The sequence below is a fragment of the Solea solea genome, chromosome 5 (assembly GCF_958295425.1).
Source record: "Solea solea chromosome 5, fSolSol10.1, whole genome shotgun sequence".
In the NCBI taxonomy this organism is placed as follows: Eukaryota; Metazoa; Chordata; class Actinopteri; order Pleuronectiformes; family Soleidae; genus Solea; species Solea solea.
Window position 1 is genome coordinate 2,023,254 of NC_081138.1, and position 23,901 is coordinate 2,047,154.

Here is a 23,901-nt window from a genome sequence, read left to right on the forward strand (position 1 = left end):
TAACTTTTATTTTATGGGGCCCTGAAGCCAAACAACACAGATCATGAGGTCTTTATATTCGTTTAAATAACATAGGTTAATTTACATAATATATCTAATAGGGGCCCCTTAATCACATTATAATTGGCTCGGTGTTGCCTGACAAGAAGCACAATTAGCTCGAGGGAGGAAAATCAGAATCAGTTCATCTGGGTGGGTGGATGTGGATGCATGGGGGAGTGGGGGGCCTTCTCCAGTCTGTGCTCAGGGGCCCACCGGCTCATAATCTCTCACACAGAAATATTTAGTCCTCTGTAAGAGCCCAAACTTCTTCATCAAACATGGATGAGCATATCATGGAGAGTGAGGAGCCCCACAAATTTAAAGATTATATGACATATTAGATAATGAAGTCATTTAAAGGATCAGTTCAACATATTTGATGAAATCAGTCCCCGTTGCAGCACACATTACACACTCCTGCATAAATCACAGGTTGGAAAAAGAATATCATGAATATGAAATCAATGATCAGCCCCTGGTGTTCCAGAGCCACAGTGTACTGCCCTCTGCTGGACAAAACCAAAGCTTATCCAGTTCGCTTTAAAAACCTGAACAAACATTCGTAAAAAGGCGTCCAAGGAAACACACACGGTCATGAATTCCCTTAGCTTTTTTTAATATGTTGTTGTATATATAGATAGTTCATCCATACACCAACCAAAAGCTTGAGACTTTCACGATAAGTCCAATTGTACATTCCTCAATGATGTATCCAATTGTACTCGCAGTGCTCACAAACACGTCCTGCAGCCATAATGAACACCAAGAGCATTCTCTTTTTTTTCCTGAAATTAATGTTTCTGAGTTGCCCACTGAATCCTCTCTGTAAGCAGATGTGCGGCAACCAGCCGTTACAGAGGTCGCTCGCTAAATAACAAAGTTACAGCTGTTTACATTTTAAATAGTCCTCAATTTAAAAAATTTGCAGTCTGATACAGAAGGCTAGGAGAACCTGAACAATATGAAAGTGCTAGTCATTAATTTACAGAGATCAGGCATCACCATAGTGCTATGAAGTATCCAATATGCTACATATGAATACAGCTGTTGACACCTTACAAACGCCTCTGGTTGTTTTCAAGGCTACCTGAAAAAAAATCAATAACCTTGGCTTGTATGGCATAAACATGGTTGTTTATGCAGAAAATAATGTAGATATCACCACTACCAGAGGTATAATCTTATTACAGCCATTTGGCCACAACGATGACAATGAAATATTTAGTCCCATTATCAATTTCTGACTGTTAATCCCCCAAATTTTGTTTAAGTGGGAAAAAACAAAAGAGTTGCCGTCATGGTATCCCTTCCACACTGGGCTCCAGAAGACAACGTTGTTCCGAGCTTCTTCTCTTGCATCGTGCTCAAGTTCTTGGTTTGTTTTCCCCAGCCATTGGTTGCATTTTGGTTGCTTTCCCACATCTTCTGGTGCTTATTTCCCATTTGACAGATTGAAGAATGACTGAGAAGAAACCAGTTCTGGAACCACTACTTAAGGGAACAACACAAGCTTTTTTCACTTCACTACAATCAGTCACAGAGTAATAAAAATTAGAACAGATGACTCAATTCATTCCCGGAGCAGTGCCTCCAAAGTTGAAACTAGATGGCACCACTGGCACAGTGAACTTGTAGCCGCCGTGTTTCTCAATCATCTTAGATTCTGTAAAAGAGACAAAAAACACAAAAGCACTTAAGAATCTATCAGACATGGATAGAAAAGCCACACAGATTAGTGGTGATCAGAGAACATTTACCAATACAGCATGTGATAGTCGTGATAGTATTTTATCAGCCTGTTCTAAATTGTTGCATTAGAATAAACCTTTTATATGTACTTCAGACGAGGGCCTTGCTTTAGCGAGGCTGAATTATTTGTACAGCAGCCTGAAAAAGCCAAACGCCTGTGTTTTGAACATCTTTTCAGGTACACAAAGGCCAAAGTTCTCTGACCCATATGTGGGAAAGCAGGAGTAATCTGTAAAGTAAGCTTTTTTTTTTTATTCCCATCACAACAGTCCACAGAACACTTTAGGGCACAGGGCATGCAATTCTGAGATGAGCCATTTTCTTTTCCTGCTGATTAAATATAAACACGTTGCTGCTCTGCTCTGTTCTGCTCTCAGGTGACCGAGGTTTGCTTATTATCACTGATGCGAGCAGAACAACCCATCCATCGTGTATCGACATTTTATATATTTAACGACTTGTTTTTGCTTTAATGATTTTTCCAATTACCCTCTACTGCAGTGGACTGTAGGTAAAGACTTTCAAGCCTTATATTCCAGGTAAATGGTGTTAGCAATAAGCCATAGCATCATTTTAGAAAACTAAAAATGAAGATTTACTTTATGGGTCATTTGAGCGGCAGCCATTTTGCAACGTTTTAGGAGGAAAAGCCCTGGTGTTGCTGATCAACTATAGCCCTGTTCAGTACATGCAGGTATGACAGTGAACCAACACCTCATCCTTAAAACCCAGGAAGTTAAATTACTTTTGATAATGGCAGAGGCTCTGCTGGTGCTCACCGTGTGCTGCCCGTCTCTGGTCTGCAAGTGTGGCAATGTCCTGAAGCTGTTTGCCCTGATCCTCGTCAAGGGTGTGTGTTAGTGCCTGGTACCACGCCGGGTCACGGTTCTGAAGATCTGCGTCGGCGAAAATAAATTGAGATTAACGATCCGACGTTCGACACAGGACGGGTTTGTTTAACGGAGACTTTAAAAAGGGTCAGTGTCTTACTCTGTAGTATGGCTTTGAAGATCTGATACTCGTCCACTAAGTTGTCTTCGTCATCTACAGCTGTAGTGTAGCCTTCCAGTGCCGTCTCCTCAGCGTCGTCCTCCTCCCAGTCCTCATCGTCTCCGTCCTCTCCTGCCTGCTTCGCCAGCATCTCCAGGTACTCTTGTCCCTCCTCGTCGATGTCATCCTCGTCACTGCCGAGCTCGGCTACGTTCATTCAAAAAACGACGACAACTTTTTTTTTTACACACCGCAGATAACGCTGATGCAACACGAAATGCAGTCAAATATTTGTGCCTTACCGTTGTCGTCCTCCTCCTCTCCGTTCTCATCATCGTCCTCGTCGTCATTCTCATGCTCTGCTCGACAGGCGTACGCCCTCTTGAGGCCACTGAACAGTAGGATGGTTGCTGGGATAAGTTGGCTTGCAGCTTGGTTGACAACCTGAGGTCTGTGGTCCATGTCAATGAGAGCACATAGTCCCAGAACGCACATCTTTCTGTCATGGAGGCTGTGAGGACGACAAGTGGACAAGTAGGGTTATAGTAGGATTTCCATTTACACTAAAGCTAAAATTATGACAACATCATTGGGACAAACAGGCTGCAGAAACAGAATGAAACTGCCTCCAATCTTACCCGAGGAAGCAGTCGACATCTTTGAGCCACTGGGTTATGAAGTGGTTAGTGATTGGCTCGGTATTGTTGGGGAAGCGGAGATTCTCCAGGGTGTTGAGGAGCAGAGGGGGGCTGTAGTAAAGTGCAGCGATGGCCACCTGCAGGCACATGGTCCTCAGCTCACTGGTCTTCACCTCCCTTGTCAAACGCTCCAACGCAGCAGCAACGAACAAGGGGACGACCTGCAAGAGCAGCAGGGTCAGACAGGTTCAAGTGTGTGCTCAACATTTAGGGGGGCAATTAGCCTTAAAATAAGCTTTGAATGTGTTGTTTAGTCAAGTGAATAGGCTGTATGTAAAAGTGGAGAAAGTCTTGGTGTCAAGATTCACAATTTGAAAAGCAAAACATCAGATTATGAAACTGGAAGTTCACAGATGTCAACCTGCAAGCAGGCACCGTTTAGATGACACCAGCTGTCAATGACATTGATGTCCTCAAGTGTGCCGCACTTCATTATCTATTTTCCTCTGAATGGGAACATTTTTATTTATGGGCAAGGTCAGAGATGGTCATATTGTTTCTCCGTTAAGTTACTAATTCTTACACACTAGACCTTTAATGCCCACTTACAAAGGTTCATCATCTTTGTTAAACACTGACCTGATCAATGCCACGGCCTTTGCACTGCAGGATGATCACCTCCAGCAGCTTTGCTGCATGGCACTCTGGGTCCTCGCCTGGATCACCCGTCAGGACCTGTGTTAAGTGACGGGCCAAGGTGAATCTCTCAGGGCACAACAATCACCGCTAATCATCAAGCATGAACAGGTTAGATAAGAGTGACAACGGCAGCTCCCCCCTTTACCTTCTTGCACATGCTATACATGATCTCCAGGTATTTGGTGTCAGATAGGAGGGTGTCTGTATCGACTGTCACGTAGTTGTGAAGGAGTGGCATCATATCTGAAAGAGATAGGCATTTATTATTTTCTCAGGTGACCTCACAGAAAAGTGCAAAAACTATATTGTGTCGTTTATTCCTCCAAACCTGTGAAGTAGTCAAATCCGTCCTGCTGGAAGACCTCGTACACTAAGGGAAGGAGCTGCCACATCTGTGGCGACACCTGTTGGCAAGTCAGGCTGTGGGCCAAGGACAGGATTTCCTCGTAAAACTCTGAGGAGAAAAACAAAAGATAAGTGACTGGGTAAATATAGTGCAGGCGGAATGTGGAAGCACTGGAGAAACCAGTCCTGCTTACCCAGTACATGTTGCTGCAGCACAGTACCAATCACCTGCAGGCAGATGCCCTCTAGTTGCTGGGTAATCTGGAAAAGCAAAAGGACAAAAAGGCAATGAGAAACAATGAGAATAGCAAAGGCTGTAGTGGGAAAAAAAGAACGTTTCGTTTCATTTTCCTAATGAATAAAAACACTTTGATGCATCTACAATACAATAAATCCTATTTCAGACTGTAAATTCACTATTGTGACACTGAAAACATGAACATTGGAGTTGATATATAGAAGCTGTACAGTCACTGAATGATTCGTCTGCTTTAAATCAACATGTGTTTTACCAACCGTCCACAAAGCGGTTTAAATGTCCTCGATTTGTAAGTCAAAAATAATTCTAGATCATACGAATTGTGAACCATTACGTAATCAGTGGTCCTCGGTGTAAAACCACATCTGATTCTTGACTTAAAATACCAGCAGTCCGCTCTTCCAGCAGACACGGTGGCAGCGTGCCCCGGACACTATTTCGAGCTTGCGCCTCGGGCTCGTTGAGTCATTTTGAACATGAGGAGAACAGAGTACATTCCCAGGAGTCGGTGGGTGGCTCAAATGTGTTGGCAAAGAACGTTACAACAGACCAGAGCTGCTCTGTGCAGAGGAAGTGGCACTGAGATGAGTGGTCAGCCAGGAGAGAGAGAGAGTGTGTGTGTGTGGGCAGCGTGCCTAGCAACTACACTGCTCACCTCTTTGTGGTCCTCCACCACACTTAGCAGTGTGTCAATGGTGTTGAGGATGCCCATGGCGGTCACGGCCTTATCGTCGCCTCCTTCCTCGTCGGGCCCCGTCTGAATCACCTGGTTGAACGTCATTGCCTGTCAAAGAGGGAGCAGACATCATCTTTCAGTGGGACTTTGTTTGCATTGGAGGACAAATAGATGTATTCATGTGGGAAAAAAAGGAAAAGATGCCAAAGAGCTGATACTATTCTCTCCCCCAGGATCATAATATTTCTACTAGATTGATGACCATAAATAATTTATTTTATTATTACCTGGGTAATCTAAATGAAGCTTATACATCACTGTTTCACTCAATTTACTAATAATCAGCCTAAAATGAAATGTGTGCTGATTTCGGAAAATATGACTCATGGGTTACCGTCAAGAACCTGGATGCCATCACCAAATCGGCACCCAAGTATTATGATATTGAACCTTTGGAAAAGCATCTCATCCCAGCGGAAATAGATGCTCTGATTGTGAATGGGATGGTGTCATTAAACCAGAAAAGCACTCAAAACAGCACAAATGTTGACCCCTGAAAGCTGCATTGAGCAAATTAATCTTAAAAAATGTGTTGGTGGTGTCTGAAGGCTTTCACCAACCCACACACCATCAATTCACTGTCACTGCAGGAATCCAGATTGATCAGACCAGTCTGTGTTTTTTTTTTTTCCCAGTCTCAATTCAGTGAGGTGTTGGAGAAAAGAGCCGCCTGATTGTCTACGATGATCGACAAGTCCCCTCAAGAGTCTACATGTTTTGCACATTTCTGCAAGTTACCAGACTCCACCCCCTCTATTCTGTCCATCAAAACACCACTCAAAGGATGTCTTTTTGAGTTTGTAGACTGCAGTTTCATGAACACTCTAATCAGCTCATCTGGCACCAAAATTAAAATCTAAACTGAGCAATGAGATCACATATCCCCCCCTGCAGGGGTAAGAGTGTTTCCAGTAAAGTGCTTGGTGAGTCCATGATGATCGTACTCACCAAGTGCTGCGTCATCTCCACAGCAATCGGAGTGACCTCCTCGCTGTATTCGCAGATCATCTTCTGTATGACATTGGTGAGATCATCGTTCTCCGTCTCCCTGACGATGTGCAGGAGGGCCTGCATCACTGGCCGGATGAAGGGAGTGATGTATTCTTTGGCTGAAGTGAAACAATTACACGGGTTGAGTTTGACATTTCAGACGCTGACACTGGATTAAACTTTGGGGGGGAAAAAAGAAAACCATTGTCTGCAACTATGAGCTGTGGGACTGCACTTGCTTACCTTTCTCCTGGTTGCTAATGAGAACCTGCAGTGCTATAGCGGCCTCCACCTTCACTGGCATCTCGTTGTCATTAATTAGACAGAGGCGAGTCAATTCCAGAGCAGTCTGCAGGTTCTGGTCACTTTTGAACTTCACCTCGCAGAAGTAATGGAGGACCCAGCAGGCCTGTGAACACAGACGGGGTAAGAACATTTGGCAAGGACGAAAAACTAGATCCAAGTGCCGATATTAAAAGGCTTCAAGCCAGTTAATTATCTGATTTACTTACTCTGGCTCTCATGTAGCCCAGTTCATTGCGGAACAGGGGGAAGACATGGTTTTGTAGCATGAACTCCATCTGGTCCTTGTATATTTTTTTCTGTTCAGAAAAAGGAGAAAGTATTTAGTTTGTAACTCTGCAGTTTGTAACTTTTGTTGAGCTTCGTTGTTGAGGTTATTCTGTTATCTATGCCGCATCCTATACCCGAAATCCAGCTCTGTCAATGGACTGAGGGAGTGTTTGTGTGTATACACCAGCAGTGCAGGGGGTGGGTGGGGGCAAGAAGCATTTAGCCCATCAAACTGCTGAACCATCAGATTTTTCTAAGCAGCACAATTTGCTAGAATTTAATGCTGCCTCATTCTGCCCTGATGTAAAACAAATCACTTCCTGTGTGCAGCACAGGAATGTTGCCAGGCGATATGAGAACCAAACACTGCTGTGCTGAGTAACAGAGAGTAATGTGGAGGCTTAGTCCGCGTCTTTGGGGAAACCCTTGACAATGGTTTGACTACTTCTCACCGTCTATAATATCTGAATCACTTTCTGCACGATAATCTCTTAATCCAGTTAAAACCTATTATTTATGACTGAATGCTCATAAAGGGCACAGCGTGGTGCCATGAAATCCTGTTTGCTGCTTAATACATTTTTTATACGGCTGGCTTTGCGTTGCAAAAACTGGATCATGTCGGGATCCAGTGTAGGGAGCTGGTCACCTTCAACAGGATTTCAGCCAAGGAGCCGATCATGTGGAGGGCTCCGTCTTTTTTTCTGGGGTCAGAGGCGGGATCGGTGAGAATCTGGTAACAGAAGCCCATCGTCTTCTGCAGCACCTGTACAGCAGAACAAAACATTGCATTACTCTTTAGGGCTCACAAGAGTATGATTAGAGGAGACTGATAAAGATGCTAATCTTCCAATTAAGCCATTTCTCCAGCTTAAGCTCACCTCTTTTCTCTTATTGCAGGCAGTGAAGAGCAGCGTCTGGGCTGCTGTTGTTGGGGAAATGAAGTCTTCGAACACATCTGTGGAGGACAGCAGTTGATGAATAGTTAGTCATCACTGATGCACAGGCAGGATTTTTTTTTTCCTCCATCACAGAACACCGACTTTCTCTGCTTACCAAATTTCATGCGGATGTACTCGTACGGATCTTCCTGCCACAATTCCTCATCGCTGTCTGTGTAGCACATGAGGGGGAAAACCACATCCTGAATGATGCCCTAAAAAGGAAAATTAAAAACAAAGAATCACAAAGTGGTACTAATAAAGTAGAAGTGCAAGTTCTTCACATTTTCCAATAAATAATCCTGAGCTACTAATGCGAATTCTTAAACCAGAGAACTAACCATATTCACATTAACTCGTGAAACACCGCTCTGTGCTGCGATGACACATCCGAGTATTAAAAAACGGCTCTTATTAAAAAGACTTGTGCGCTATCTCAGCACATTCGAGGTGTGGAAAATTTAAGATGCATCATGGTAGACGATTCAGCACTCATGCAGTGACAGCACATAATTGATGCGACCTCCTCCCCCTGTGAGTTGTGCGAGCAGTCGGGTCAGGTGTGTGGGATGAAGTGTGGCTGTGCTGTGAAACGCACGTCACTCTCTAACAAATTTAAGGGAACGACGCCTTTAAATTGACATTTGGAACCAGCTACAAGAGTTAGTATGTTTAGGATTAGTGATCCGAGGTAGATAGCATTGCTAATTAATGAGCCAGCGGTGTCGCTCTCTTCCTGCGTGTTTAATAAAGTTGACCGAGTTGTTGCCGTCTCACTCCTTGTGCATGTGTGCATTCTGAATCAGCAATAGCAACATTTGATCACATAGAACTGGATTTCACAATTTTAAATAATATATTACATGATTTAAGTGATTTTTAAGTGAAATTTTTCCGTTGCTGAAAGGTGCAGCGGCATTGCAGAAGCACTAGTTTGTTTTGTGGATGAAACGCTTGTAAAGTCATGTTTAAATTAATATTTAAGTTCAAAACCAGTTTACCTGGATATGTGGCTTGAGGTTTTTCCACGTCATAGCGTGTGCTATGCCCTGGTTGATGTAGTTGAGCGTCTGTTGGAGTACTCTGGGAGCAACGTATTGCTTTTCCTTGTATTGGTATAATACTTTCAGCAACACCTTGGGAACAAATGTACAGAGACGATTAATGCCTCACGTTCTGAGAAATGCGTTAGTGGAGGATCAGGTGCTGGGCATAGCGTTTCCTCAAGTTCGTACCTGCTGTGCTGGAACTGCATATTCCTTTAGGAAAAGTTCGGCAAACTCTGCGTACTCTTTGGTTGTGTTGCCTGGGCTTCCATACCTGCGAGAAGAATCCAAAAAAGTTCAAGGTTGCTGTTTAGCTTTTATTTGGGGGGGGGGGGGGGGTTATTAAACTAAAGACAGAACTATGTCATAGTTTTTACCTCTCAAACAAGCGAGCCAAGATGTGAAGGGCCCACTTCTTACATTTCCACCACGGCAGCTCAGGCCGCTCATCTTCATCTATCTGCATCGTCTCCTGTTCACATCAAGGACAACATTGGCATCAAAACAGTCTGTACGCAGTTCTTTGTGACATTAGTGTGGTGGGAATGCAGCTTCTTACTGGAGGAACATCTCTGTCAACTACTGTCTTCAGGATGCCCATCCACTCTGTCAGGTTCTGTCTGTTGATGAGTTCCAGGGGAAGATTGTACTACAAAGACAAGCAGAGTCCATTTTATTTAAAAAAAAATCCCACATCTTACTGTAAAAAGACCTGATAATTAGATAATAGCTAGAGTCTCTGAGGCCAGCTAATTTTATGTGCTGTGGTTATACCTGGAAGAGGGCATAGAGGATTTTGAAGATCTGCTTCTGTATGAGGACAGAGTCACTGGAGTGGTCAGGGAGAAGCTGGATAAAACGTCCTTTCAGCATGGGCATGAAGAGGTCCATGGCAGCCACCAGGGGTTGACGCTCTTCCGGTTTCTTGTATCTGTGTCACACATCGGCCAAACGAACACAACATTAATCCCATGTACTTTTATGTTAATGCAATATTGAATTCAGACCGAGAGATGACGTACTCGTAGTTTTTGACGAGCTGGTAAAGGCAGAGCAGGATGCCCAACCATCCGGCACTGTTGTCAGACTGCAGGTAGAAACCAATCTTGTCTACAATGGCCGTCCACTTGCCGGGATAGTCATGTTTGATCATATGGTGGATACATGTCGTCAACTGGACCCTGAGAGGTTCAAACACACAGTTTTGAATGGCCGATTTAGACAGGGACAGAACTAGAGAGGAAGGAGACAAGGAAGGAAAAGGATTGGACAAAACAACACTCTTGTTTTGTACCTGATGCGCTCAGGGGAGTGGATGATGGCCTCCACTATGTTGTCTCGAATGAACAGCCTGTCCTCATCTGGGATGTAATTGACAGGTGTCTCGGTGCCTGAACCATCTCCATCGCTCCAGTGCTGGGTTATCATGTTCTTAAGATAAATTACACCTGAAAAATAATAGCATAACCCCTTTATGGCACTTTTCAAGCAAAGAGACCAAACTTGAAATACAGCAAACTTACTATTACTAACTTTCTATTTGAGTCAGTAGAAAGTACGTTTGTGACCCTAATATCTGTTGTAAATTTGAAAAGATAAAGCTCTCATTCTAAGAAATAAACCGAACCCGAAGTTGCTTCTGATTCATCAGCAAACTACTTCACATTGACATTTCAAATGAAGTAAACCACTATGTACGGTGTTAAAAACACACCAATCCTAATTTGCTCCATCATCATGATGCGGTACAACACACAAGTGTGAATTTATAACTGCTTAAAGCAACAGAACACATTTTTATATCCGTATTTCAGTAGTTGTGGCACCCAGGCGTCAGCTGGTTTCACAATGTACAATGTGGGGGGCCACAATCTGACTTCAGTGGCTCACAGGGAAAGAGCAAAAGAGCAAGTAGAAGCAGTAGAGTGAAGGCTGGGAAGCCAACGCCAGACTGCTGACATAAATGTCCATACCACTGGTGAAACAAATGAAATCCAGCCAGTCATTGTTGAGCATAAACCAACTCTCCCTGCCTTTGACCACCAAACTACAATATAACATTAGCTCAACACTCTAAATCCACTTAGAAATCTTTCTTATTAAATATATTCATGGAGAGGAGGAAGAAAATCCTGTGATAAATGTCTACCTGAATAAAATCAATGACGGACGACTATATTATTGAAAATGGCAAAGACGTGACATGAGCCAATAAATACTGTAAAATACCACATGGGAAGGCAACAGTAGTGGTTTATTTGGCATTTCTGTGGTTAACCTGTATTGTGTGGTGACTAACGCTGCTGTGGATTAATCATCAAAAACGTGCGCCAACAAAAATCTACAGCAAGTACTTGAATGTATTCACTTGCTAAATAAATGCCAAAATGTAAGAAATCACAATATTTACATAAACTGTAATATTTCCAATAATAATTTAAGTAATTTAAATAAATACTCATGGTCATGCCATCTAAAGATTGACTGACAACACAGTAAACGAAGTGTTTATTGTTATCAGGTTCACTGGTGATGTTTTTCGGTCTCGAGGAGCTATTCCTCCTCTGTTCTGCTGTTACATGTCATTTTCCCTACAGCTGGTAAAGTCATTTTTTTGCAAAGGTCTGCAACAGCTTCATTTCCTAGTACAGCTACGAGTACTTGGAGGACACTGTGTAAATTTGTGCAACAACTTTGGTCACCGTTTCAACTCTTACCATTGATTTCCCCTCCATTAACTCCTTCCTCACAGAGGCACGCATGACCAGAGCAAAACAAGCTATATTTAAACAACTCCACGTGTCCACTGCACTTCGGCAAAACACTTTAGCCACACAAAGAGTGAATCATCGTCTTTTTTTTTTTTTAAACCATTATGTAAGCAAGTAACCAGTTTGTTTAGGCTCATGAATATCTAGTCTATTTCTCATCTAATGTAGTTTGTCAAAATTGGAGTCAGATGCAGGATGATGTGGTAAAACACAAAGTCCCAGGCTGTTTCTGTAACCTTATGTGTATCCAGTTTGACATAAGAGGAAAGCACAGACTGTCATATCACTGTTTTGAAAATAACACTACATATCGAACACAAAACTACTTTACTGACAATAGTACAGGAAAATGTATACCTCATGCACATGTTAGTTTGTAGTTCTCTTTTCAGTATGTGTGAGAGGTCGAAACAAAATCATAGGAAAGTGAGATATAGAGATATATATATATATATATATAGAGATATATATATATATATATATATATATATATATATATATATATATATATATATCATTAGCACCTTTGCCTCACTAAATTCATCTTTTTAATACCTACCTCAAACAATTCTAGACGAAATCAGTCTAGACCATGTGCCGATTCCACTCCAGATTATGCCAACTGGTTTGTCAAGTGATTCTCGGCAGAATTTTAATTGACTACCCATATGTATGTTTGTATAAGTGTATAATTGTTCTAAAAATAAATATCTGTTTGTTTTTCATAGCCTTAAAATAAACCTTTTGTATGCATTGCATACATTTTTATAGCAGGGCCATCCTAGTTCCCCGACATGCTTGGGAAAGGGAGGGGCGAGTAGTGGGGTCCTCCCTTTATTACAGTCTGCATTTTCACCATTAGATGTCACCAAGTCTTACCCACGGACTTTAAACATTAAAAAAAATAGTGTTTTATCTGCTTTATTTTCACCATATTTAAAGAAAGTTTAGGCTCACCTGCTTGTCTGATAGGCAAATCCAGCTGATCAGACATGGTGACACGCAGCAGTGTGGAAACAAAGTTTACATGGGCGTGACACTGTAAAACAAAATTAAAAACAGATTAATGCAAACCGTTATAAAACAGTGAAATGGCATGTGTAAAATTGCATGTGTTGTATTGAATAAAGATGGATGTGGCTTTATGTTTTTTGGCAGGGCATTACAAAGCTTGGAAGGTTGTATTATTGACATTGCAAGTTGAGTACACATTATGTCTGGCATTCTGTTATACATGAAAAAAACACACCTTTTTACCTTTAAAAATCAATTAAATACATATAAACAGCAATTTTACACCATGTTTCCCACAAATAAACACATGGGCTCCAATATTTTCAAGAGTCACCTTTTGCTTCAACATAACATTCAGCTGTACAAACCATGAATACAATATATATCATCATAAAAACAATGCTCCCACTTAACTTTGGCCCTTTGGTGAACTTGTGAGGGTGAAAAATAATAAGATCAACCGACAGATATGCTGCAGATTACAACTGCTGTGCAAGGCGCCATTATTAATTTACTGTATTTGTGCATTTAATTAACCATTTTTCAATATTTATCTGGAAAAACAGGTTCTTGTATTAAAAAACACAACACACTTCCACTACTTATAGACAATACACCACAAAAAGAACTCTAGTCTGAGTGTGAACCCTCTTCCAGCCGTGTCATTGAAGAGAGCCACCACTACCAATGCATATGTGGGTGGAAACGTTCATTTCTGAGTCTATATTTTTTATCCTGGAACACCAATTGAGTAGCTTTATATGATAAACAGCTGGAAAAGGTCTCATATGTCCATTGTGTCTTTTTTTTTTTAAATAAATCTTCAGCACACACTTGTTTCCTGTGTCACATTTTCTTTCGTTCATTTTATTGGTGGGCTACATTATGTCTCAGTGGTATGATGCGTGTTCTGACCAACACACAAAGCAGGGTTAATTCTTTCTAACCTTAGCATGACAAGCTGAATTGCAAAAAACTACAAATAATAGCATCACATGTTGGATGCTATTATGCCATCCCCAGCAGGGCCTTGATCTTGACATTATTTCTTGAAATATGAGTAGGTCTGTGGCAACTCATTAGTTACTGATTTATATATTGACCAACTATTGTGATAATCAAATCATGAATTTTAAACTGATTTATGCTTCTTAAATATGAATCTACAATGATACAAATAAATATATTTTGTTTGTAAACAAAGTAAGACTGTTTGGAAAACAATGATCAGCATTTTATTTTCCAATAAATTTCTAACATTTTAAGAAACAATGAATCGCTTAATAATAAATTAAAAACCTAATTGAAATGTTAATAATAGCTGGCAGAAAGCCCAACTGAGAGGACAAAGACAGAAACGCTGATGAAAGTGCATCAAGTCCATTGCCAAGCCCCATGAAAACGATACACGTGCAGCTTAAAGGGTGGTGTTATTCTACACAATTCATTCTCAGGCTTTAGAGAGAGGCTGTAATGATCAATAACGCTAACGCAGCCAGTTGCGTTTGTGACTGATTCGTGTAAAGCAACGTATGCGCGGCGAATAAAGCGAGACAACACAACTCTTCATCAACTCCACTATATTAGCTAACATGGCTCACATGGAAGTCTGCTAACGTAGAACTCCATTTTGATATTTTTCAATCAGGAGCCCCCGTCACCGATGCGATATAAAGTGATGTCACGATAGACAACAGTCAGACGGAGGCAGTCAATATAAAATGATTAGGATTCAATAAAAGAAAATCATAACTCCAAGGCTTGTCACAGTGACACGTGAGCAGCAACTGTGTAGCTACAGCAGCCATCCAACAAGTAGCTCCGTTAGCTGGCTATTAGCCTCACATCGGTAACCCCTGTTAATACATTTAAAGTGGCGCATTTTCGGCATTCAGTACGCTTTATTTGTTCGTACAGTCGCCAGACGTTCAATTTTAGTGCCGTGACAGCGCAAATGTGAGCCAAAACCGAGGCGAGACTGACTGTGACGCGCTTACAGTTACCTCCTTTGGCATGTCAAGACGGGCTAGCTTGTTTAGCATTAGCCACACAGCTGGCTCAAGCTAACGATGACATCGATATGTATATATATTTTTAATTTTACTTGATTCGTGTTGTCTTCCACGGTAGTGTAATGGGTGGGAATATAATAAACAGTAACATTATGTCAAAACGAGTGGTGGAATCCAGCTAAGGCCCCGTTAATGCAACAGCAGCGGAGCCAAGTGTGCGTGATCGCACCATCTTGATGTTGTGGACGGCCCAGGCCGAGCCGAGCCCGCGCCACAACAGCGATCACCATTATCGGCTCGAGTCTAAACTTACCTCGTTCAGCGTTCTCTCCGCGGCCTCCCGCAGATTGGGGTCCATCGTGCCCCGAAGGGCCTCGACCAAAGACTCTGGATCCATCGCGAAGACTCCGTTTACGGCTCGGACTTTAATATTTCAGAGGACTCTCAATTCCCAGTCACTGCGCACATGGACGCACGGCTCTCCGGTTACCCGGCGCGAAAGGAAGAAGTGACTGAAGTACCCGGATAGTTCAGCGCCAGATTTGTGCAACACGAACATCCGGCTATGGAAAATGGACCATGGTAGTTGTAGTTTTGTTTTATACTGAGTCAATGTTATGTCCTGTCCATAAGTTTAAAATCCCCCGACCAAAATGTGTACATTTTAAAAGAAAGACTAGAATATGTGCACGTCTGTGTATTTATTTACGTCCAGTAATGACTAATGAGTTTGCCTTTTATCTGTGCATGATCTACCTTCAGGACTGAGAGACAGAATAACGGACTGTTCTGGAAGAAGATGCGGTAATGCAATATTATGGATGGAAGCTGCCATTAAAGCCCACAGACGAGGATGAGGTGGGGGAATCTTTGACCGGCCCTCTCCATTCATACTCTCCAGGAGAAAGGTTTCAGAAAAGGCAAAGTTTGCAAGTACAAAAATCAGAATAAACTGCAAAATTTTGGAAGATTTCTGAAACGAGCTTAACATTTTGATATATGATTTTTTGGTGTGTGTTGGGTAAATGATATGGTAATAATAATATAATCAAAAGAAAAAAGTTAAATGCAGTTTAAGGCACAAGTCAAAGGCACAAATGTGTCACCATGGCTGCCACAGAGGCAGACGGTGTTGGCGTCTGTCACTATTAAAATGACAGTAAGCCTTTACAGCACATGCAGAAGCATCTATCCATCTATCTATCTATCTATCTATCTATCTATCTATCTATCTATCTATCTATCTATCTATCTATCTATCTAAATTCACCCAACTAAAATATTTAGGTGAAATGGCAGTAATAATGTAAGATAACCAGACATCAGTTAGAGAGAGGAAGTATAGATCTCTTCTGTAGACAATGAAGCATGTAAGGGAGTGCAATGTTGGATATTTGATGACAAAATGCATGAAGCAGTGTGAGAAGGTCATACTTTGCAGGATGGTCCTGTTCAGGAGAGGATTGTTTTTAAAGCTGTGCTTGGAGAAATCTTCTTTTAGGTGGAGCTTGGCATGTGTTTCAGTAGTTACATCCACGTTGGCTAAGATTGGTTTTGTTCCAGCCATTGCAGGTTTAAGGCTGTTTGCCATTTGGCAGGATGAAGTGCTGCATCATCACTGAGAAACTAGATCATCAGCGTCAACACGAGAGGGGTGCAGAGAGCAGTGAGATACAGCTATACATCATCCAACCATCACAACAAATGACAATTGCAGAAGGTAAATGGATTGTTCACTATCTATCTATTTTTTTTGTTTATTTCTTTTAATCCATAACTGCAACGATGTTGCTACACCAGTGGGAGGCAGCAGTGCTTTAAATCGCCAGTAGTATGTGTCTGCAATACCAGAGACCACAGTAGGGGGGCGCTGTGGTGGACGGATGGTGCAATTGGATGGGAAGTTCAGAGGTCATCCTGTGTATCGCGTCAGCAGCAGCGGAGTGTCACTATCATACCGGTCTCACGCCACCTTCTACCGGCTGTGTGGCATTTTACACCCCGGTATTCTACCTTATCTGATAAAAATGGCCAAAAAGCGAAGAGACAGACGAGAGGGCGACGGTGTATCCTCGACGCAGGCGGAGGTGAAGGCGAATGATAGTGACTCTCATGCCCTGAAAGGTAGGTTCGGGCTGTGGTGGCTAACTGTTAGCTCTCTGACGGTTTCCCTGAAGGCTGAATAAAGCCAAGGACAGCGAAACTAACACCGTATTAACGTTAGTTCTGCTTTGTAGGCTGTGTTTCTTACGAAGAAAGTCGGATTACCAGACAATATGGAGGCTGTTATCACGGTACAGTCACTGTAGATTAGCTCGATTACACCAAAGCCAATCCAAAACACATCGCTGTCGATTGTAACACACTTGAAACAGATGTAGTTTGCTTTCGGAGGCTTTTAGATCGGCTGAAATTACACTGACTATTAAAAGGACAGATAAATGTCTCATTTTTGACAAGGTTTTGCTTTGCTTTGAAGTAAAAATGGAGATGCAACACAAAATTGTGAATAAAAGACCTGCACTTATCACGTTTAGATACTTATTGCAAAATGCAGTGACAGTATTAAACATCTGAAATGTATGCCCAAGCCTTTTTTTTATTTTTTTTAATCATGTGCCTGCTTCTTATGATATTCCATATTCCTTTTCTGCCAAAAAGTTCAAATTGCCGACAAGAATGGGCAGGTAATCATGAGCAGGCTATGACTTATTCTTAGTCGACCACCCTGTTGGTCATTGAAGGGATTTTCATATCAAGAAAACATTAAAACATGTCTTAATTAACTACACACTGTAAGAAGAATAGAGGGGGGAAATTGTAACGAGGCTTCAGACATAAGGACAGATGGATTTAATGGTTAAAGGATGTGACCGACTGCAGAGACATTGTAGAGGGGAGGAATTGTAGTCTATTTTTAGGTTTTTGAGGACAATGGAATAAGAAGACTTTGATTTTTTTTGAAGGGCTATCAAAACGAAGAGAGGCAGCGACAGGTGCAATGCCTGTCGTGTAAAGCCTGCCGGAAATCATTAGAAGAACAGAACTGGGATAAAGAACTGCACACTGCTGAACTGCAGATTGAGAGCTTTGAAAGCTTTGAAAGCTGGCAGCATTACACCCCTTAGTGTACATCCTTCCGGAAATATTATTTGAAGAAGTAAGACCAAGAATGAGAAAGGGGGAAGGAGGAAAAATGACAATCCAGGAAAACGCTGCAATGCTACATTATGGATTAAAAGAGCATAAATACCATGTTCGTGCCAGAGGGCAGATAAAAATGGACAGAACGGAAAAACTACTAGTGACAAAAAAAGGTATGCAGTTAACCATCCCTGAATGCACAGGTCTAATCTTGAAGCAAATTGGCTTCAGAAGCAGAAGAAGTGAAAAATGAAAAAAGAAAAACTGTGCAAAACATGCTGTTTTGAGGTGTCTGGCATGTGTGGTAACCAAGCTGGGAAAGGCTAAGGATGCAAAAAGTGGAGTCACACAACACGACGTTCGACAACTGAAAAATAGTGTTGATGCCATTTGTATTCTTTAATCTTTATAAAGAATGTATGCCTCCCTAAATGTGTGCATCTTTTACTTGGCACTGTTATAACATGTGTAAATTCTAAATTCTATTTTCTTTTACCATCATAATAACTCTAGAAGCTACATTGTCTGATTTTGACAAGCCTTTATTCTCCTTCCCTACAGAGACGAAACAAACTGCAGGCGGCTCAGCGCGAATGTCTCTCCTGATCCTGGTGACTATCTTCATCTGCTCTGCCTCAGTCATGTACCTAGTCTACAGGAACTTCCCAGAGCTTCCAAAGTAAGTCACTTTTTGTTCATTCATTATTATATTTCTTTAAAAGTGGGGGAGGAGTTTTAGATAGATAGATAGATAGATACTTTATTCATCTCACAGAGAAATTCACAATTTCACCTGTTAAGGAAAATATTTTTGTTTCACAAAATGAGTGGTAAGGAATAATGATGGACCAATAACGGTAAATAATGTTATAACATGTTTTATGTACAGCTAAGATTTTGAAGTAGGTTTATTTTCTCATAGAAAACTCACTCACTCACTTGCTTTTGAAAAGCGAGTCAAAGTAAATCATTGAATGAAATCCTGAAGTTAAAAGGTCACCAAACAAAGAAGCAATCACCAGTTTCTTTACATTTGTGAAACGTTATTCTCTCAGCTCCAGTGTGAATGAACAGCCGAACTCTCTGCTCAGTATAGTTCACAGAAACCAGCAGCTGTTTTCCTGTGATGTAAACAATCTGGTTGTGTAAAATATGTTTGACTTTAAATTCTTTCTTTTTTTTCCAGTGATGAAATGGAGAAAATCAAGATCCCAAAAAACATGGATGATGCCAAAGCTTTGGGAACTGTGTTGTCCAAATACAAAGACACCTACTACACCCAAGTGTTGGTGGCCTACTTTGCAACATATATTTTGTATCCTTGTTTGAAAGGTTTGCATTGATCATTTAGTAGAAATGTGTTATTTGATCTTGGGATACCAACAATCAACCTTTCTGTTATTGAAGACAAACTAAGGGGCCGTTCACATGTAGCGTCTTTTGTGCGCACATACACTCAAATGACAATTATGTAGTCGTGGCACGCTTGTTTGCTTATTTATGATGGATATGCCAGGGAAGTTAGGTTTTCATCCCATCCCAATCTTAGCCATTTGCTATTGCTTTTTATATTCATCCATTGAGATATTTTATGCTTTCTAAAGTTGTTTACCTTGACAAGTTATTCAGCCTCCAGACATTTGCAATCCCTGGATCTATCTTCCTCAGCATCCTGTCTGGCTATCTTTATCCTTTTCCCTTGGCTCTTTTCTTAGTCTGCTTGGTGAGTACAAACAGCATGAAATGTGTGAAATGAAAACAAATGTGTAAATGTACCAATATTCAGTATTCTCACAGGACACACATAGATGTGTATTGATTTAAATACAAGTCTTCATATTTGTGTGTTGGCAGTGTTCTGGCCTGGGTGCGTCCTTTTGCTACATGCTGTCATATCTGGTGGGCAGACCCATGGTCCATAAATATCTCACAGAGCGAGCACAGAAATGGTCTCAGCAGGTAAGAGCTGCACAGGAAATCTACTATAACCTGAAGCCATTTTGTTGTGTTTTGCATATGTTTGCATATTCAACTACCTCTAATGTAATCCAATGTAACAGTGCTGCTGTAAATCCCTCCACCTGGTACAGTTTTTATCGACACTAGGTCATTCAGCTTAGACTAAAGTTGTTTTTACTCCAGAGAAGGTGCTGATATTGTAAACTGTTAATCTGAAAACTTGAATAACAAAAGTGATGTTTTCTTATCTTTACCTAACAACCTTCTCCTTGTTTTCTTGTTCTTGGTCTATTAAAATGCTATAGTTACCAAATACCAACATGATGTAGTGACTTATTTTATGCAACCAACAACACACTGTAATCCCAAACTATTTGCCTTATGATCAGGTATGACTATAAAAACACATATAGCAACTCTATAGACAGCGGTAGTAACATCTGCTAACGTTTAAAGAAACTGACGGTTCTAAATGCCACCGATGGGATGTACTGGGTTGCCGTTGATTGTCTTCTTTTTTCCGGCAGGTTGACAAACATAGAAATCATTTAATCAACTACATCGTCTTCCTGAGGATAACTCCCTTTCTTCCAAACTGGTTCATCAACATCGCCTCGCCCGTCATCAATGTGCCTTTGGGGGTTTTCTTCATTGGTACCTTTTTCGGTAAGACTGTCAGTTTCCGCTGTCTCCCGTGTTTTGTTGTTGTTGTTGTTGTTGTCAGTGACTCACCTGTGTTCACCTGGGTCAATTCACAGGAGTCGCGCCCCCGTCCTTCGTTGCGATCAATGCAGGTACAACACTGTACAAACTGACCACAGCTGGGGAGGCCGTGTCCTGGAACTCTCTGGCTGTGCTCGGCGTCCTCGCCGTGCTCTCCATCTTGCCTGTCTGCTTCCAGAAGAAGCTGCAGCAGAAATTAGAGTAGATCACTGTAAAGTAACACCTCAGAACCTCATCTGCTGGCTGATCCAAACACCCTCGCTCCCCTCCCTCGGCTCAGGAACATGCAGCTGTCACTCGGTTTTGCTGCTGGGTCTGGTCTGGTCTGGTGTGGTGCTGGTGCTGGTGGGAACATCTCTGCCGTCTGGCACAGGCACTCGTTGATGCCAGAATGCATGCAGTGGTGGCTCATTCTAAATGAGTGTAAAATGGCCGCTGCTTGCACAAGTTTCTTTTTATTCTGTTTGTGTGGATTCTGTTGTTAATCTTGGCACATCGTGTTAATACGAGTAAAACTTTTTTTTTTTTCAATGAAATACTTGTTTATTAGACAGATATAGGTGCTACTGGTAGGGTGATGTGTTCAGGCAACTGCAAACATCTCTGTCTCCTAGTAGTAGCATATCAATTACCTCATCCTATTTGTAGCACCTTTTAATTAAGTTTTAATTTATTTTTGATTCAATCGATTTCAACCTAATGAAGTGCACCGCCACAGCAATAATTGTCACACAACTGTTGAAAGTACTTTTTTTTTTTTTTGCTACCTGGAGCTTGCCTTGGCAAACGTATGCAGCATGAGGAAAGGACGGAAGTGCAATGACTCATCTTAGCAAGTGCTGCTTCTGTTGACATGTTAGGTTGTTACCCCGTGATCCAGTACCTGGATCCACTGCCTCAATTGGCTCTTTTTAGTTTTGCCCACTTCCCTCTGTACTTGCCATTGTTACTGTAGTTTGTAAACAAGGAAGTTTGTGTAAAATGTTTTCACAGGTTTAGCCCAGTGTCAAACTGGTATTTGCAATTAATCAGTGAGCGTGGATTATGTCAACAGAGCATAATTACGTGTAATAAAATCCACACAAATGTTCAATTTATCTACATCGACAATTTGTAATGACAATAATAATGTCCAACTTTTTAGGCATGTATGTTGAGATTGTGTTTATTTGTCTGTGTCCCATGACATTGTTATGCTATGCCAGTGTAGAACTGCAGAGAATGTCCTTAATACAACTGCCAAAAGACTGAAAGATGTCCCAGTCTTGCCTTGCTTTTTACTGCTTCCATTCTTCACCAGGAGTTATTATTATTATTATTATTATTATTTTATTATTATGATGTCTGATTTAAGTTGTTTTTGGAGGTTTTGTTTTGAATGACTTATTCTGTTGTGTTGTTTTGAAAGATTCATTGTATGTGTCATGGTTTTCTTTCACCAAGGTAACTTATTATTATTATTGTCGTGTGAAATGTTTCTGCACAGAGACACTAAAGCATCGGATTTCGAAGATGGATGGTTGGATGGGGGCGGTGCATTTTGAGATTTGCTGTTGTGTGTGTGTGTACTGCTGTAACGTTCATTTCAAAACAATGTAGACAATGTTTTGTAAAAACATCTGTTCAACCGTGGGAGAGTACAAAGTCTTAAAAACACTAACTCGCAATCAGAAACTGCTAGGTTCTTTTGTTCACGAGGGACGTGAAGGTCTTTGTGTCTGCACCTTCAAAAAGGTGCTTGAGTCAACAACGAGATTTCTATAACCTTTTTTAATCAAAACCAGATTCTCTCTAATGTTAAATCTGTCAACAAATGAATACTCTAGCTTTTAAGTTTTCATAAAATATTTGAACCTGAATCTAAACTAAAAATCAGATTTTTTCATCGTTAGTTTTTGTCCTATCAAAGATATCGTGATGTAATTCATGTGTAACCCTCTGTTTAACATTTCAAAAAGCAGTATTGTTTTGTATGGGGCAATGATGTATTGCAGTATGAAGTGTTTACAGATTGCACATTTATGTCCTATCTTTTTTTATATATATATTTATTGAATCATTAAAACTCTTTACAAAATATGACTGCCTTTGTTTGTGCTGCAAACTGTTAACAAAATAGTAACTACTAAATTGTGTTTTATGAGAGATTTCTTTTTATTTTCGTGAACAAATCATGTTGAAGAATCAACACTAGAGAAATCAGGGTTTGGCACCACCGCGTGGTGAGGCGGTGCCATTACAATACACTGGCTTTTATAGCTTTTATGACATTCACTCAGTACAAAAAGAAAATCAGTCGTGGACAGTTTTATTTAGGTTAATTAATAAATAAAGATACAGTTTAATTAATTGTTTAATTATGTTTTCATTATTCGTTAGTGAGTCTTTTTGTCCTTCAACCTGATTGTTATGTTTGTGTGTGTGATGGGTAGATGATCACCCAATTATTTTTCCATTAATATTTTTTTAAGAATCGACCCACTGATGACGTTTGTTGAATGCAGACAGAGATATATCTATGAATTTGGATTATTTGTAGCATTGTGTGACATGTATTACTTATGTTGTATTGTTTATTCTTATTAAATGTAATAATAAAATACATAATAGTAAATGATAATGACAATTAGAAGAAAAAAAAACTTTATGATCTGTAATGGAAGACATTTTCATCACTGAAACAGAGTAAATAAATATATACCTGAACTCATAGAAATAATCCGTGTCAGGCTCATGTAACACAACAGATTTATGCCAGATGATTACAGCTGTGTTGTTGCTGCTGGACCACAATGCATTTCGACTGCAAAGGTCTGCTTTATGGTTGTGTAAAGTAAGAAAAAATTATAACCGGAAGTTTTGAATTATTTTCAAAATAATTCGAATTTTTACAGACTCGTATTAGAACATTGCACACTGACTGGTACTTTGGTGATAAACGAGTGTGTTGAGTAGACGCATGTGTGCAATATTTGACATGTTTGGTTTCCAGAAAACTAATTCAACATCAACTAGTCTTGATGTTATTGCAATTATTTTGCAAATGCTTTAACTCTAAATCCAACAACACAACAATATACTAAGTACTTTAAATGCACTTGTAGATTGGCAGTGAGAGATGGGGGGATATTTACCAATGGTAGTGTTTTGCATGTTCTTTTGTGCAGCAACAATGATTGCTTTTTTTTAATTGAAGATGGACATAAAACACCATTAAACAGTGTTTCATTTAACAAACTGTAGATCAAACTACAAATGTACAATATCTTA

General features: G+C 40.7%; 2 protein-coding genes across 3 annotated transcripts; one reads left to right on the forward strand and one right to left on the reverse strand.

The window, feature by feature from the left end:
• Positions 1 to 641: 641 nt before the first annotated feature.
• ipo7 (importin 7) lies at positions 642 to 15,318 on the reverse strand. Of its 2 annotated transcripts, none has more exons than XM_058629542.1 (25): positions 15,119 to 15,318; positions 12,737 to 12,818; positions 10,303 to 10,456; positions 10,031 to 10,189; positions 9,783 to 9,939; positions 9,568 to 9,657; positions 9,386 to 9,480; positions 9,198 to 9,282; positions 8,964 to 9,098; positions 8,078 to 8,177; positions 7,903 to 7,979; positions 7,671 to 7,787; positions 6,961 to 7,050; positions 6,692 to 6,857; positions 6,407 to 6,567; positions 5,378 to 5,506; positions 4,658 to 4,724; positions 4,447 to 4,572; positions 4,264 to 4,361; positions 4,059 to 4,154; positions 3,420 to 3,640; positions 3,084 to 3,292; positions 2,782 to 2,988; positions 2,571 to 2,687; positions 642 to 1,705 (listed from the first exon to the last, which is right to left on the reverse strand). In XM_058629542.1, the coding sequence occupies exons 1-25, from the start codon at positions 15,200 to 15,202 to the stop codon at positions 1,608 to 1,610; spliced, it is 3,120 nt and encodes a 1,039-aa protein (XP_058485525.1). In that variant the 5' UTR covers positions 15,203 to 15,318; the 3' UTR covers positions 642 to 1,607. The 2 variants fall into 2 exon arrangements, with proteins under 2 accessions (XP_058485525.1, XP_058485526.1); XM_058629543.1 differs by having other exon boundaries at positions 2,537 to 2,687.
• A 1,397-nt stretch (positions 15,319 to 16,715) lies between these two features.
• On the forward strand, positions 16,716 to 22,710 carry tmem41b (transmembrane protein 41B). Its single transcript, XM_058630355.1, has 7 exons — positions 16,716 to 16,929; positions 18,511 to 18,628; positions 19,136 to 19,264; positions 19,579 to 19,672; positions 19,804 to 19,908; positions 20,436 to 20,574; positions 20,667 to 22,710. Exons 1-7 carry the CDS (start codon positions 16,833 to 16,835, stop codon positions 20,834 to 20,836), a joined length of 852 nt encoding a protein of 283 aa, XP_058486338.1. The 5' UTR covers positions 16,716 to 16,832; the 3' UTR covers positions 20,837 to 22,710.
• Positions 22,711 to 23,901: the final 1,191 nt, after the last annotated feature.

Bases quoted from the DNA above. Each gene is read 5' to 3' on its own strand.
- tmem41b (XM_058630355.1), top strand. From the start codon at position 16,833: ATGGCCAAAAAGCGAAGAGACAGACGAGAGGGCGACGGTGTATCCTCG. The intron at 19,673-19,803 runs GTGAGTACAAAC...GTGTGTTGGCAG, and splicing joins CTCTTTTCTTAGTCTGCTTG to TGTTCTGGCCTGGGTGCGTC. The intron at 20,575-20,666 runs GTAAGACTGTCA...GTCAATTCACAG, and splicing joins CTTCATTGGTACCTTTTTCG to GAGTCGCGCCCCCGTCCTTC.
- ipo7 (XM_058629542.1), bottom strand. From the start codon at position 15,202: ATGGATCCAGAGTCTTTGGTCGAGGCCCTTCGGGGCACGATGGACCCC. The intron at 4,155-4,263 runs GTAAAGGGGGGA...CACTTAACACAG, and splicing joins TGTATAGCATGTGCAAGAAG to GTCCTGACGGGTGATCCAGG. The intron at 3,641-4,058 runs GTCAGTGTTTAA...CTGCTCTTGCAG, and splicing joins AAGGCCGTGGCATTGATCAG to GTCGTCCCCTTGTTCGTTGC.